At 36.8% G+C, this 16,650-nt stretch overlaps 2 protein-coding genes across 3 annotated transcripts in view; both read left to right on the top strand.

Moving 5' to 3' along the window:
* LOC113050918 (multidrug resistance-associated protein 4-like) overlaps nucleotides 1–8,424 on the top strand; it is a 37,631-nt gene extending 29,207 nt beyond the window's left edge. The window contains exons 23-30 of one of the 2 annotated variants that reach the window (XM_026214376.1): nucleotides 58–168; nucleotides 1,730–1,830; nucleotides 2,908–3,099; nucleotides 3,183–3,428; nucleotides 3,849–4,021; nucleotides 4,109–4,214; nucleotides 5,323–5,457; nucleotides 7,261–8,424. In XM_026214376.1, the coding sequence (XP_026070161.1) occupies nucleotides 58–168; nucleotides 1,730–1,830; nucleotides 2,908–3,099; nucleotides 3,183–3,428; nucleotides 3,849–4,021; nucleotides 4,109–4,214; nucleotides 5,323–5,457; nucleotides 7,261–7,350 (1,154 nt within the window). In that variant the 3' untranslated portion in view covers nucleotides 7,351–8,424. Of the gene's footprint in view, nucleotides 1–57; nucleotides 169–1,729; nucleotides 1,831–2,907; nucleotides 3,100–3,182; nucleotides 3,429–3,848; nucleotides 4,022–4,108; nucleotides 4,215–5,322; nucleotides 5,458–7,260 lie in introns of those variants that run through there. The other variant, XR_003276828.1, reaches the window with a different exon arrangement.
* Nucleotides 8,425–15,057: 6,633 nt separating this feature from the next.
* On the top strand, nucleotides 15,058–16,191 carry LOC113050917 (transcription factor Sox-21-A). Its single transcript, XM_026214375.1, has one exon. The coding sequence runs from the start codon at nucleotides 15,370–15,372 to the stop codon at nucleotides 16,084–16,086; it is 717 nt and encodes a 238-aa protein (XP_026070160.1). The 5' UTR covers nucleotides 15,058–15,369; the 3' UTR covers nucleotides 16,087–16,191.
* The last annotated feature ends 459 nt before the right edge of the window (nucleotides 16,192–16,650 follow it).

Genomic DNA, 16,650 nt, shown 5'->3' with positions numbered 1-16,650 from the left:
CAGATTATTAGTGACTTTAATAATGTGTTGTTTAAAATGTAATGTGTACTCCGACAGAGGCCTGGTTCCTGTTCCTGACCACTTCGCGCTGGTTTGCAGTGCGTTTGGATGGAATGTGTTCGGTGTTTGTGACCATCACAGCCTTCGGATGTCTTCTTCTTAAAGACAGTGAGATATCCGTAGCATACACAAACCAAAACACAATGCATAAGGGGGTTTTACAGTGATGGTGCACTGAATGGTGCCAAATTTGATTTGAAGCAATAATTTATACATTTTTATTTTTTACTGTCAGTGGGAACATCCTTATAGGCAGTGTTAGGTTAAGTTACTTTCAAAAAGTAATTAATTACGATTACTGATAACATCATCAATATTTTATTTAAATTACTCAACTAATAACTCTGTTTGAACAGTAACTTAATAAGTAACTTAATTATTTGAATCGCTAATTAGGCTATATCTTAAAATCTCTATAAACCTTAATAGAAATGATACTTTTTATTATTTTAATTTGAATCAAACATAAAATAGTCTAGCCTTTTAGCTTTAGAACAACTGACTAATACTTAATATTTTTCTAAAGAATTTTACCATCTTTGGTTAACAAATAGAAATAGGCCACTCTGAATAACAAAAAAGCTTAAGAAAATTTAAATAACACTTTTCAGTTTGGCGAGATGTTTAGAAAAAGCCCAACTAGTAAAATCCATACAGGTTTATGTAAAAATAACACGTTAACTAATGGAAATAAGAATAAATTACATAAATTGTTCATCTGAAGTAAATTCCTCATAGCAAGACTTCTTTCAAAAACTATGAAAATAGCTTTAGTTTCATACGAATTACATAATCAGATAATATTCGTTTTCCATTTGAATTAATAAAAAATAGATACAAGCTTTCTATAGACATATTTCTCATGTCTTTGCGTCAAATATTCGCTGAGTTTGACATGTAGAAAGATGCTCACTGAGACCTAGATGGCAGAAGGTGCACCTTGTTTGTTTTATTTTACAAAAGCACAATGTTTTGTTGTTATTGTCAGTGTACCATATTTTCCGGACTATAAGTCGCACATTTTTCATAGTTTGGCTGGTCCTGCGACTTATAGTCAGTTGCAACTTATTTATGAATATTAATTTGACAAGTAACCTAGAGAAATGAACCTAGAAAAACATTAGCGCGAGAGGGCGCTTTATGCTGCTCAGTGCTCCTGTAGCCAACACTGAAAACATAGAGCGCCCTCTCGCGGCTGTAGACGGTAATATTTTCTCTTGGTTCTAAATAAATGTGACTTATAGTCCAGTTCGACTTATATATGTTTTTTTCCTTGTCATGACGAATTTTTGGAACTGATGCGACTTATATTTAGGTGCGACTTATAGTCCGAAAAATATGGTACACAAATAAAAGTAGTCCCTTTTTAGATTCGATTGATTTTAATCTTATCTTTATCTGAGTATTTAAGGTTTCTCTGTGAATCAGGAATCATGGGAATTTCAAATTCCATTTTGATTTTAGAATTGTTGAAATTATTTACTGTGTGTAACGCAAGTACTTTATAAGTAACTGTAATTTAATTATCTATAAATGAGCAGTAATCCCTTACTTTACTTTTTCAGTGGATAAGTAATTACCATAATGCATTACACCCAACACTTCTTATAGGGGGTGTAGATCAACATTTGAGACCAGTTTGTGAAAAGATTGTGTCTGGTTCTCACAGGTATGAAGGCGGGAGATGTGGGATTGGCTTTGTCTTATGCAGTCACCCTAATGGGAATGTTCCAGTGGGGTGTTAGACAGAGTGCTGAGGTGGAGAACATGGTAAAAACTTAATATCTACATTTACTGAATATTCCACTGCATTTGCACTACCGTATACACATTTAGAGTCTGTAAAATTTAAATATAAAATGAGCATTTGATCTACATCAGAGCGTCCACAAATCTTTCTACAGCGTTGTTGGCAGCACAGCCAGAACGATTTTTAATGCTTTCGGTGGTGGCAGTGTGAATGCACAGTTATGCTAACCAAGGCTGCATTTATTTAATTAAAAAACAAAATAAAACTGTAAAATTGTGGAATAGTGTTAGTTTAAAATAACCTTTTCTATTGTAATATATTTTAAAATGTAATTAATTCATGTGATGCAAAGCTGAATTTCCAGCATCATTACTCCAGTCTTCAGTGTCACATGATCCTTCAGAAATCATTCTAATATGCTGATCTGATGCTCAAGACATATTTCTTTTTATCAATATTGAAAACTGTTGTGGTGCTTTATATTTTTGTGAGGAAAAAATAAATTACTTGAAATAGAAATCGCAGTTTAAGGTCTTCACACTTTTGATCAATTTACTACATCCTTGTTGGAAAACAGGTTAATATCTAAAAATCTTTTTGACCCAAGTCTTTTGAACAGTAGTGTACATCCTCGCCTACTGTTCTGGTGCTTAGTTTACTTGATGCTCATAGATTTATTCAAAGTGTAGAAGGGTACCAACAACATTTAGCATTATAAATGCATAATTATTCTGACTTAGAACCTCTGAATTACGAACCTGAATCGAACATACTAACACATGCTTGTTTTATTTAATACTTCAAAGAACTCAAGATACTGTGCTTATTGGGAGTATTGAATTGTTAGCTTAACAACATACTATAGGAAGCACTATTTGTGTGATGTGTGTGCAAGTTGCTGCTTATATAGAGCATCTCAGCTCTGTCAGCTGTGAAGTTCCTTGAAGGTTGATGCACATGGTAAGGCTTTCTGCCTTCAAAGGCAGCTGTCTGTGTAGAAACAGCGCTAAATTGATTCATTTTAAATCTTCCCGACAAGGTAAACCCTTCACCTCCTCATAAATTGATTTGCCTTCGTGAATAATGTGTCCTTCTAGATGACATCAGTGGAGAGAGTTGTTGAATACACAGAGATAGAAAGTGAAGCACCTTGGGAAACCCAAAAACGCCCCCCTCCCGATTGGCCAAATCGGGGCCTGATAACCTTCGACAAGGTCAACTTCTCCTACAGCTCTGATGGACCTGTCGTCCTCAAGAACATCTCGGCCATGTTCAGACCTAGAGAGAAGGTGAGTCTGGCACCACAGCTCCAGAACGTCACGTGAGTCTGTCGGGACGCATGCAGTAATGTTTTCTGCTCCGCATTGATCAGGTTGGGATTGTTGGTCGGACCGGTGCTGGAAAAAGCTCCCTGATTTCAGCGCTGTTCCGTCTGATGGAGCCAGAGGGTAAAATCACTGTGGACGGAGTCGTGACCTCAGAGATCGGCCTACACGACCTCCGCCAGAAGATGTCGATCATCCCGCAGGACCCTGTGCTGTTCACAGGAACCATGAGGAAGAACCTGGACCCCTTCAGCCAGCACTCAGACCATGACTTATGGAACGCTCTGGAAGAGGTGAACACACACACACTCCTTGTTAAAGAGAGCTGCAGGACGCCGGATGTATTTTTGTAGGTCAAAACCCACCAACGAGCATTTCACGACTTTTAGTTCACTTTAGTAACACTGAGTTTAGAATCTCACTCTTGCAAACTATTGTAACTCAAAGTTTCAGGGAATTTTATTTTATTTTTTTAATCAAGACTGAAAGAGTTGGTGATGGTGACATTGATGGTGAAGTCATGCTACCATTGTGCTTTGCTCACAGCCTTCCTTTAGGTTTTAACATATTTTTATAGAACTTGGTCATATGGGTCATTAAGTTCCTTTTCTGATTCCCTCAGTAGATTTATGTGATGATTGTTGATGTAATACATTATTAAGAAATCTCAAAGTCCAGATCTTGGAGTGAATCTGTGCTTCGTTTGCTCAAAGGTCCAGCTGAAGCCTGCTGTGGAGGAGTTGCCTAATAAACTGGAGACCGAACTGGCCGAGTCTGGATCAAACTTCAGCGTGGGTCAGCGGCAACTGGTCTGTCTAGCCCGGGCCATTCTGAGGAAGAACCGGATTCTCATTATTGATGAGGCCACTGCAAATGTGGACCCTCGGTGAGTGCTTCACCTAGCTACCTTTAACTTGGCTCTGAGGTTGTTGAAGGACCTCTATAAGAGAACAGAAATGTATGTGTTCTACAGGACGGACGAGCTGATCCAGAAAACCATCCGTGACAAGTTTAAGGAGTGCACCGTCCTCACCATCGCACACAGACTCAACACCATCATAGACAGCGACCGCATCCTGGTGAGTGCAGAGATGGAGCTCTTTATCATAACGCATTCGGCTCCATTTAGACCTGGAAGAGATGTGTAAACCTGAGCCAAGGCTATCTGAACACGCATTTAATTTGCACAATTGTATAACCATTTAAAAAAAAAAAAAAGGTTTATTCTAACCCGAACATCAGCTGAGGCTTTACTGTTTAGATTTGTCTCAAAAGCTTTAGTAAAATATATTCAGCCTTTTTCCCATATTTTATGAATATTCACACCTGTTGAGAGTTGTTGTTTTTTTGTAATTCTTGTAAAATGTACATTTCAATGTGTTTCTCAATTTTTTGTTTTTATAAAAAAAAATGAAAGGGGTAAATGTAGGGATAACTTGGTAGTAATATGGTAATAAAAAGCATTCAAAACTGTTTTTTTGTGCATTCATTGATTGAGAAGTTAATAATCAGATACAATATGGTTTTAACTGACAAAAATATTAAGTTATGAAATTTTCTACAGGTTTTGAATGCCTTATGAGGGTTAAATGCCCCTGTTAAAAAAACATAACTAACATTTTTTTTTACAAATCTTTTCTCATTCCAAACCTGCATGGTTCTTCAGTAAAAATTCAATATATATAGCTTTCATGCTGTTTGTTTGCCATACAACAAAACAATTTATTGGTACCTACTGGTTCTACCAGGAGCCATCGGGCTCAAAAAGGACAAAACAGCACAAAAAAATAGCATTAAATGCCACAAAGTACTTTTATGATCCTTTTTTGTATATGCTTTATATTACATGATCAGAAACTACACTAGTTTTACGAACCTAAGTGCACATCACAGTAGCACTTTCTTCATTTTGAGTTGGACATGATGAAAGTAATCTCTTGCAGTTCGGTGAATAAGTACCAACAACATTGACTAATTCATTCAGATAGAGAGTGAATCATTCGACTAGTTCTTTTTGTTTGATTCATTTAAAAAGAACCAGATCATACAAGTGATTAAATCATGAATTTTCTGCAGTTAACAGCTCCAGATCTCACCAAAATCATTTGGTTCTAGTGTTCATTTTTTGGAACAAGTACTTGGTCCTAAAATCAAGGCATCAACAACAGATGTCTGTTTTTCTCGCAGGTTCTGGATGCAGGTCGAATCCACGAGTACGACGCTCCCCATGTTCTCCTACAGAACCAGAACGGGATCTTCTACAATATGGTGCAGCAGACCGGAAAGGCAGAAGTGGCCTCGCTGCTGCAGACCGCCAAACAGGTGAGCAGAGCACAGGAGAGCGGGTTAATATCGATTATACCCCCCTGTCAGATCGCCAAATATGTGCCCACATGTACCTGTGCCAGAGCCCCAGAGAAAGAGCCCAGGCCTTTGTGCTGTCAGTCAGTATTAGATTCCCCTTCCTAATGTTGTTGTGTCTTGGGATCGGGTTCCTCTCCGCCTCCTTCAGCCGGTGAGCTCATTCTCCTCGCCGGCCCCGCTGGAGCTGACCACCGGGGCTTTCAAGCGCACATCTACCTGATATTAGACCACTCCGCCATTGTGCAGTCTGAATGCCGGCTCAATTGAGAGTATATCTGATAGTGTGGCCAACTGTTTGTCGGCCATGCTTTGTGTTGTTGGGACTTTTCTCTATGTGTCTGCGGGGGGTGGGTGTGGGGGTGGGGGCGGGGGGTCGAGCACCAGGTGCTTTTTCTTTTTGTCTTTATGCTCTTTGTTAGCTATGCGTGCTTTTAAATACAATGAGAGGTTTTGATTACTGCATAAGAATGATATTAAAGAAGAGGGGATTTTCACTTCCATTCAGCCTGCTGTGTTCCGTCCCCTGTGTTCAGAAAAGCATTGTCGGGGAAGGTTTGGGAACAGAGCGACGCCTGTCATCCATTTCCAGGTCTCATAAAAGGGTCACATACACTACTGGTCAAAAATGTTTTATGTCCTTGAAAGACGTCCCCTGTGCTCACCAATGCTGCAATGATTTGATTAAAAAAACAGTAAGAACAGTTGCAGTTATTTAATTAAAATATTTTACAAATGTAATTTATGCCTGCGATGCAAAGCTGAATTTTCAGCATCATTACTCCTCTTCAGTGTCACAAGATCCTTCAGAAATCATTCTAATGTGATGATTTGCTGCTCAGACATTTCTGATTATTATCAATTTAAAATTGATGTTTAGTGTTAGTGTTGAAAAGTTAAAATTAAATTGTTTTGCTTCTTAAACTTTATGAGGACATCGTGATACACTTCCGTTAAAAGAATAAAAAGAAGCAGAATTAATACTTTTATTTGCATTTAATTGATCAAAAGTGACAGACAAATTATGTTGTTGAAAAAAACTATTCTGAACTTTCTTTTCATCAAAGAATCCTGAAAAAAAAAAGTATAATAATTTTCACAAAAAGATTAGGCTGCAAAAACGGATTTCAGCATGAATTATAAAATGTATATAAAAATATATATTTTTTAATCTAATAAAAATAGAAAATATAAAAAACATTTAAATTATTTGTAATTGGGCAAATCTGCATATTAGAATGATTTCTATAGGATCATGTGCCACTGAAGACTGGGATAATGATACTGAAAATTCAGCTTTGCGTCACAGGAATAAAATACATTTTAAACTATATTAAAAGAAAAACCTTTTTGTTTTTAATTTTCTGAATATTTCATAATAGTAGTTTTTATTATATTTAATAATCATGTATACGCACCCTATGTGAGCATGAGAGAAAATACTTTTTAAAATCTGAATTATTCCACATGATCCTATAGAAATCATTCTAATATACTGATTCGCCCAATTATAAATAATTTAAATGTTTTTTATATTTTCTATTTTTATTAGATTAAAAAAATATATTTTTATATACATTTTATAATTCATGCTGATATCCGTTTTTGCAGCCTTATGTTTTTGTGAAAATGATTATACTTTTTTTTTCAGGATTCTTCGATGAAAAGAAAGTTCAGAATAGTTTTTTTTCAAAAACATAATTTGTCTGTCACATTACTGTACATCTCTCACACTACCCATGTTCTCTCTCTTTTCTTTTACAGGCGTACATCAACCGCAGTCAGGTCAACCAGCTCAACGGCTTCGCCACCACAGAAGATGGCAGCTTGATCATTTTCGAGACTGCTTTATAACAGCCCGTGAAGTGCCTGATGTACACAGCACACAGCTACACCCAGCATCCTCGCCAACGGGCACAAGTTCTGCCTCCTCGCCCCAAAACACCAGGCTGAGCGGAGCTAGAGACGCACGCGTACATGCACTCAACACTCAACATTCACACCAGAGAGGACAGAGCTGAAATCAAACCAGAGGACTTTATAAACCAGCCTTCTGATTCCTCCAGTATGATGGCGATAGGCTAGAGTTTGTACACCACTGTATATTATGATTATTAATATGTGCCTTAATATGTAAGTGTAATGCCAGTCTGCTAGGGGCCAAAGAAATCGCTTGCCTTTGCTCAAATAAAATGCTGCACTATGAGCTAGACTCATTTAGTTTTCCCAGTGCCTCTATACTACATGACTACACAGTAAGGTCTTAGAAATATTAAGGCAATACTGTACTGAGAGGCCTCTAAAAGTAATCAAAGACAGCATCTGTTTTTGTTTATTCATTATTAATTGTGATTCTGACACTTCATCTGATCATATAATCCAAAAAGAATCACTTGTCAGAGAATTGCTGGATAATCATTCTGTAATGCTGCATTGTTTCTTGTGGCAAAGAAATCTTGTGCAAAAGTTCTTCTGCAATACAAACAAGCCTGACCTGTACTTTTGTGTTTAATGTGGCCGTTAAATGTAATGCTGTGCCTGATTCTCTTGAACTGTAAGAAAAGTGACAATCTGTGTGAATGACAGGGATGCTGCACACGGAGCTCTTCTCTGCTGCTCATCCTCTTGTATTTTTTGAATGTTTCTGGTTTGATTTTTGATTTACGGAGAGGCAAAAGGAGAGAAAGCTGGAGTACCTGCCGCAAAAGTTTTTTGTGAAATGCAGTTTAGCCCAACTGCTTTATTTAAATGAAACAACTGAATTCAGTGTTTTTTTAACTGCTTGGTTACTTGCTTGAGGATTACGTTTGTTGTCATATCCCGTCTGGGTTTGTGTTCTGTTGAAATTGACGACATGGACTGGTTGGAAGAATCAGTGTTTACTGTTCAAAAGTGCATTTTGTATTATTTATAAAAATTGTTGACACACATATGAAGCTTGAACTGTGCCGATTTAATGAAAATAGCTTTTTTATGGAATTTACATACAGATCACAAGTGCATACTTAATTTAAATGTTTCATTTATATATATATATATGTGTGTGTGTGTGTATAAAACACACTAGAACATGTTAACCCTAATCATGTCACTGGGCTTTGTATGTTATCCTAACCTCTGTTTCCACATGGATTGATTACAGCTGGGAAACCCCCTGTATTCCAATAACGGGGAGAAGAACAAAACTTTGTCACCTTACATCCCGTTCCATAATGTCTTCAAGATTTGGTGCCGGAGGTGACAGCAGGTATTTGTTTACAGTCTGTCATCCGTGTGCCATGGTGTTTTGAGACTATGTTATGTTAGGGCATAAAGGAATTAACCTGAAGGCAAAAGCCTGGATTGACTGAGAACAAGAGGCGATGTGTAAAGGCAAGCAGGCATCGAATCACAGCCTCTTGTCCTCCACATTTGTGGCTTTGTCTGTAATCATAACCATCATCTCTGGAGTGTAAGCGATACTGTAGGCCTTTCTCCTCCTGGATGGACAAACAAAAGTGTGAGATCTTTGCAGTAGACGATCCTATTGTGTTCAGTTCAAAGGTGTGCACAAGAAGGAATGCTTGCCTTTACTTCTTCATTGAAAAAGCACTTTCAATACACTCTGGTAATGCGTAAAAACTGAGAGAAGATATGAAAGGATAGCCAGATCCATTATTATGGGAGATATGTGGTATGCTTCCCTTACAGTGATGATCTCATGGCAAAGCTGAACACAAACACACACGAACTCTCTCTCAAGCATGTGAAGTAGGCCAGAGTTACTTTAATTTCTTTATTCATCTTGTGATTTTGATGCCTGTCCTTGTCATTTGAAGTGGTAATTGCAATATCTTACTAAGATTATTACCATTTCTGATAGTTTCTTAACTGTTTTGCACAGTGGCATCAAAAAGCATTTGCACACTTTGAATGTCATTGCATTAGATATCAAATAATTAGAACAAGTGGCTTCAGTAAGTAAGCTCAGAAAAGTTCGTTTCTGCACACAGTGCTTGATTTTGGTATTTTGTGTTCTCATGTGATGACATTCAGAGATTGTCGGTGTAGCCCAAGTTTCCTAATAATTTCAGGAGTAATTATTATAGGAGTCGTGTCATTATATTTGTGCCATTTCCTTACGTTTTTCTGACACAACGGAACAAAAGGACTAAAGTTAAGTCTTCTAAACAAAACTCCTTCTGACAGAAATTGCTTTTTCTGGTGCAAATCTCTTAAAGGAACAAGGAGAGGAGCATTTGTCATGCTACCACCCCCATTCTCTGCTTTATGGCACGGTCTTAATATCAGTCGCAAAGCTGCACAATGTCCTGATGAAGGTGACCATGCGTTTAGAGATCAGTGTGATGTAGAAAGCAGCTGTTTGGTTCTCCTCCGGCCGACTGAAGTCTGAGCTGACAGTGTAGACTGATAACTGATTGCACGCTTGAAGAGTTTTCCCAGTTTGAAACGAGTACTGACGGCATCAACCCTGCAGAATGTGTTGCCCCTAGACTTCCAGTGCATGTGTACAATTTGAAAATAAATTATTTCTGATCATTTAAAGGATTTTCTATTAAATTGAAGCTACCACAATTAAAAATAATTTCAACTCTGACAACTAACAATATTCTTTGAATAATATATTCGAATGGACATTGTACAAATGATTTATGTCTTTCTACTTAAAAAAAAAAATCTGTTTAATTCACTGTTTTGCTTTGTCATTAATTGTAAAACTTAACCTTAACCAAAAACGTCTTCAAGGTTTCATAGTCTCGTTAACAAAGAACTTCAACAACAATTCAAGCCGTTCTCACGCACGTGATGGTCGAGCATGTCCTGTGACTTTTTGAGAGAATTAACGTTGGCTTTCTCTCCATTCATCCCATGTTTTCTTTGGACCCAAATCCCTGTCTGAAAGTCCGGCTGTCATGGTGATAGATGTTGATTCTTCCCCTTTCTGTCCTTTTGTTCACAGGCCCAAACTCTCAGCAGTTTCTCTTTCAAACAAAACCTTCAAATGACTCTGAGTGAATGTGATTAGGTTGAAGGACCTCAAGACAAATTGAGTGGACAAAAACACTGGTCATTGTCCTGCCATTTGCTCCCATTGTTCCCATTCTCTGCAGTGAAAGCCTTCAGAACATTAGCCACACAGTGTGACCATCCTTCACTCTCACCGGAGCTGTCCTTTTATCTCCTTTCACATTCACTGGATTCATTACGGCCTACAAAGGACAGCCAACAAAACAGCTTGTGATGTCAGCTGGATTCTGGGTTCCTTGTGGGAGTCCTGAGTGCTCGACGCTGGAGCGGGTGAGAAGACTCAGGACCCCTGTAACGGCGGGCCGAAAGCACGTCAGCCGCTGGGTGGCCGTACGTTGTGGTCGATACTGCATGTCCTCCATCTTCAGGGACACTGTATGTTTTAGACATTTTAAGTGGAATTTGTGACTCACGTTTCATGACTGGCACAACCCTGACGGTTGTGCACCATTCAGAATTGAGAATTCCAACTTCAGCAAAAATGCCATTTGAATTTAAATGTAATGAAGAACATATTAAAGTAATTGTAATCTTTACTAGAAAAGCAAAGTTTGTTAAAATTGTCATGACAAAGCCTTTCTATAGTTCTTATGGACAGGCATGGGATGCATTACTTGTTGAATTTCTTCAAAATACTTTCAATAAATTCCTCTTACTGTAATAATGTTTTAAATTCCAGCTCAAGTTCCTGAGTTGTGACCAATCCAGTTCAAATTTACAGTTACACTGAACTTTGGACCACACATGAACACCACACACTTTTTTCTTTCTTCAGAAAACACTATCATGGACTTTTGCTTTTGAGCAAATGTGATTGCAAAAAGATACATTTGTTCAGTTACCCTATGACAACTTCTGCTGCTGAGAAACCCGGAAATCCATTGAATTTCATATTTGCTTTTTTCTAAATGTCATGTCATTTTTTAATTATTAATATGTTAAATCATGTTAGCAACATGCTAATCATGTTAGAAACACACTAACAACATGCTAGCAACATACTAATCATGCTAAAAACATGCTAGCAATACAATAATCATGCTAAAAGCATAGCAGTGTGTTAACTGTGCTATAAACATGATAGCAACATGATAACAATTTGCTAATCATGCTAGAAACAGATTAATCATTCTAGAAACATGTTAGCAACATGCTAATTATACTAACAACATGCTAGCAACATGCTTATGTTATTAGCTTTTACAACTGCTTCAAACTTTCATTCAAGGCTTTTTCAAGCCAAATTCGATTTTTTTTTTCCCCGAATTTCATATTTATGACTTTATTCTCCCTATATGTTTGATTATTCGTGTTTTCACTTTATGTTTAGTTTTCTGTCACCAGTGAACTTGCTATTGAACCAATATGTGTGTGTTTGTGTTCACCAATGAACACATGCTGTTTACTTCACAGAAATGTAAAGGTGATTTCACACAGTATAATTTTACTGCTTTATCTTCAGATTAAATGTAGAGTCAAACCATTGACCAATATCAATTTATTAGTTACACCAAGAAAGAAAAGAAAAAACACAGAGAACACCAGTTACAGTAACAGTTCTGCTCATAATTTTACATACTTCTTGCATCATATGCAAGATTTTAATAATTTTAACAAATAATAAGGCATATCATAAAAATTGCATTTTGTTTTTTATTTAGTTTAAATCAGATGTTTACATAGTCCGCAGTCACACATGAACCAGTACAAAAGTTTATATTCCCTTATATTACCTATTGGGTTATGAATTTTATCTTGTCATCTGGGGAACATGCAAACCTTATGTAACTTCTGAAACACAGTACTCAATGAGAAGAAGAAAAAAACAACAACCACATGTCCACGTCATCATCCTGTTGAAAAGTTTACACCCCCAACTGTTTTGGCTTCTTGAGCAACGCTGAATGTTTTCAGCTTTTGTAATAGTTGTGGACGAGTCCCTCAGTTGTTCTCAGAATGGAATTGTCCTTAATTGTCACTTTTGGAAAGTGTTCAAATATGCAATGATGCAACCAAAGAATGCGCAGGATTTGGTGCAGGACTGTAACTGATTCTTTCTACACACACTTGCTCTTCAGAACACAAATGTTATGAGCACTAAAGCTTTGGTGGTTCTGTCGAAGTGCAGTGGAGATAAAGTACTGAAAGCTGGACCTACAATGGCCCGTCTTCTAGATGAAAATTAAAGGATTTCTCCTTTTAACGCATTGTCCTTTTCTTTCTCTTTCTCCAAAGGACTTTCTTTTCCTTTCTGCTAAATAAGCTTCTCTTTGAGAGATAACCAAGAGCACTCATGCAAATCCAAGATGTGTTCCAAGATGCTTTCAGGAGAATAAAGGGAGGCTAAACACAGAGCCGGTTTTAAGAGTTATTTGTTCCTTTAATTACTCCGGAGCATTCTGTTCTGGTGTGGTCCTGACTCATGACTGACACCTCCTAGTTCTCAGCGTGGGACCGCTCCAAATGAACAATTACAAAAGGATCTTATCACTTCCTTTGGATGAAACATTGTTTGAATTCTTGTTTATTTGTGTATGCAAAACACATTGGCTAGTTAATTGCACTTAAGTGAAAAAAGAGATATGTTTGTAACGAATACTAGTTTATGGAATACTATCTCTAAAATAAACAGTACTATTCTGCACTTTTGTCACATGAACTCATCAAATTGAATCTAAATGACATGCAGGAATTATTTCGGCAATAAAAACATGACAGTATACATCATGTGACACAAATTTATTTAATTTTTATAACAGCAATTAAAAAGTATAACAGTTAGCTAAACAGCACAATTGTAATTTGGGCTTAGGTATAGTTTATATTATAAGGATGTGAGACTGTTTGACTGAAGCAGATATATTGTATACAAATACATCCATGGTTACAAAAAGATTACGGAGATTAAAGTTTATACAAAGAGACACCATTAAAAGAAACAAAAGAGTGTTCAATTTCCATTTTCTTGTCTTAATAATAAGCACTTTCTTTCTCCAGCAACCCTCTAATATTGAAGTCCTTTCAAAAGATTATATTTTAATCACATGGTAACAGAGAAACACATATGAGCACAGTTATGGACACAAGGTTATTTGAACTTGTCGGGGTGCCTTTTATTGGCACAGTAACTCTGGGAAATGGTTGCAGCCTATTGGTTAAGCACTGAGTTAACAAAACAAAAGCAGCAACCTCTTTTCTGTTGAGTTTTATTTATTAGATAGATAGATTAGTTAGAAAATAAGATAAGATAGTTTGGATTTGTATAACATTCCCTTACGAAAAAGAAGTTTATTCAAGTGTGCTATTAGTATACTTCTTTTAAAAAATACGTAAAAATATGCTTTTAGTTTACTTTTTATGAACTTCTCAGACATGGGCTTCATGTACTCCTCATAAATATACTTAAAATTACATTTTTAACTTGACTTATACTTACAAAAATTATAAATATATTTGAGCTCTATTCCTAGAATCTGTTTTCATTGTTATACAGTAGAGGGCGCTAGTACACATCTTCTGCACAGAATTAAAAAAAAAAAACAAGTGAAGAAGAAAAAAGGAACTACAGATACTAACACATGTAACATAATCAACTGACATGAAACAGCATCAAAACTGTAATGTTACAGAATAAAATGTCAGCCGATGAAGAGGTAATAATTACAGCCAATTTCTGGTGTGTTGATCGACTCCATTTACGTTTTGATTATCATTCTGAATCCAATTCATAGTGTTTTTTCAGCTATTTGTTCAAAAATGTTATTTCTTTATTTTTTTGAAACACATTAAAGTGTTAAATAGGGTTAATAGGGTACTTAAAGTATGATGAAAAGTTCACTTAAAGAAAACTTATGAGTATACTTACAGTATAAAACTACTAGACTAGTAGTTTACTGAGACTATACTTCAGTGTACAAAGTATTTAATTAGTAAACTATCAGTAAACCTATAAGTTAACTTTTAGTATAGTAGTAGTACAAACTACAAACATGGAGGTAAACTAATAGTGTACTCAATGTTTGCTACTGTTATACTTAAAGTATACTTAAAAGTATATACTAGAAAGTGGGCCAATTTATTCCCAATGAGTATTGAAACAGTAACTTTACAGTATAGCCTACTACTAGAACACTGATATTTGTATACTTGCTACATAAAGTATACTTACAAATATACTTGAACTTTACTTAAGTATACTTAGTAAAATAAACTTGAAGTATACTACTTTTTCGTAAGGGTTATGATGACTATTATTATATATTATATATATTATTATATTAATAAACTATGACAAGCCATTTACAGTGATTCGATGTTTAACGCCATATCTGAATTTACATTAAATTACTTATCTGTTAAAGATTTTAAAAAAATAATTTAGTATTTGAAAGGCTGCCATTGAAAAAAATGCAAACCTGTCCCACAGTGCTGCTGCTCATAGCGTTTGTAGATTCCACAGGACGAACCCACGCTGACGTCATCTGTCTCAGGACGAATGGACACGCCCACTTCATTCAAAACTCAGCGCAGGCGGTAAGCAGTGATGAACATTTAAAGCTAGGTTGCTTCAGAGACTCCCATACACACCGTGCGTCCAATGGATAACAACTCAAACTACTGGGACTTGTTTGAAGAGATGAATATCAGAATTTTGTAAGTCACTTAATATTTGACAAATAGTCAGTCGAAAACTTAGGCTTCATTTCTAGGCGCAGTCTCAGATTTTGGTGCCATGTTACAAAGGTAACACAGACAGGACTGACTGAACTGTGCGTCAAAGGAGTTTAGGGCTGCTTTCCTTTGGACTGAACTGAAAACGGAGCAGCAGAGGAAACAGTTTCAGAAATGGCAAAGCCTATGGACCATGTTAAACGTCCCATGAACGCTTTTATGGTGTGGTCTAGAGCCCAGAGACGGAAGATGGCACTGGACAACCCGAAGATGCACAACTCTGAGATCAGCAAACGCCTCGGAGGTGAATGGAAACTGCTTTCAGACTCTGAAAAAAGACCCTTTATTGACGAGGCCAAACGCCTCAGAGCCGTCCACATGAAAGAACACCCGGATTACAAATACAGACCGCGACGAAAGCCCAAAAACTTGATCAAAAAAGACAGGTATCATTTTAATGTGACGTACAATCTGGGTGACTGTGACCCGTTGAAAAGTGCGCGCTTACCCGGTGACGCGCTGACGGACTCGCTGAGCGCGGAGAAAACGTCCGTCGCCGCAGCTACTCGGGTGTTTTTCAGTCACCAGCTGTCCGCCAGCCCATACCCTTTTCTCGACCTGGCCTCCAAAATGTCGGAATTACCCCCTGCACCTTTCCCACATTACTCAATGCTCGGGTATCCCGCTGGAGTCTCCGCGTTTCCCGGGATGGGGGTTCTGGCCGGTGCGCCACACGCTCACCCGTCTCCGGGTAACCCGGGCCACATGGTACCCTATAACTGCATGGGCTGGCCTGGTTCTGGACCTGTTGTTCCTTCATCTTACGTGTTTTTACCAGGAATGACCAAAGCTCAACATGAACCTTACCTGACGTACGCTGCGACCATATGACCGGAAATTAAAGGACCACAATGTTCATGTGTTATAAGGTCACGTGCACTTGTTTAAAACTTTGCATTTTGTAAAAAAAGAAATAAATAAACGTTTAAAATATTATTTGTGGAAAGAGTTTATTCTTTTTTTATTATTATTATTACATTTCCATAAAAAAATTGGTAGTTACATTTTACAATGCTTAAAATAATGCTATAAATATTACTCAACAACATATCACACACAAATGTATATAACTGATAAGAGTAATTACAAGAAATGTCTCAAACATAAATGTATGGTTCACAGAAGGAATAAGTTTCACGAATAGTTTCGTGCTCATAAACAAATCTGCAATTTTACAATAAAACTACATATCATGTTTTTCAATAATTATAATACATATATTGTTTTTTGTTGTTGTTGTGATGTTAGGTAACTTAAAGTTGACCACTTTACAGATTTTTACTGTAGAATTTTACATTGTTTTTCTGTTGAAATTACATTTTCTTTATAACGAGAAATAGCAGGTATGAACACATATGATATTCTGATATGAACACTCTTTGAACTACTTGAAGT

Source organism: Carassius auratus, chromosome 31, assembly GCF_003368295.1.
Source record: "Carassius auratus strain Wakin chromosome 31, ASM336829v1, whole genome shotgun sequence".
NCBI lineage: Eukaryota > Metazoa > Chordata > Actinopteri > Cypriniformes > Cyprinidae > Carassius > Carassius auratus.
Note: the sequence above shows the minus strand (reverse complement) of the source record. Positions and strands in the feature narration are given on the sequence as shown.

Coding starts and splice junctions, on each gene's coding strand:
- LOC113050917 (XM_026214375.1), top strand. CDS start 15,370: ATGGCAAAGCCTATGGACCATGTTAAACGTCCCATGAACGCTTTTATG.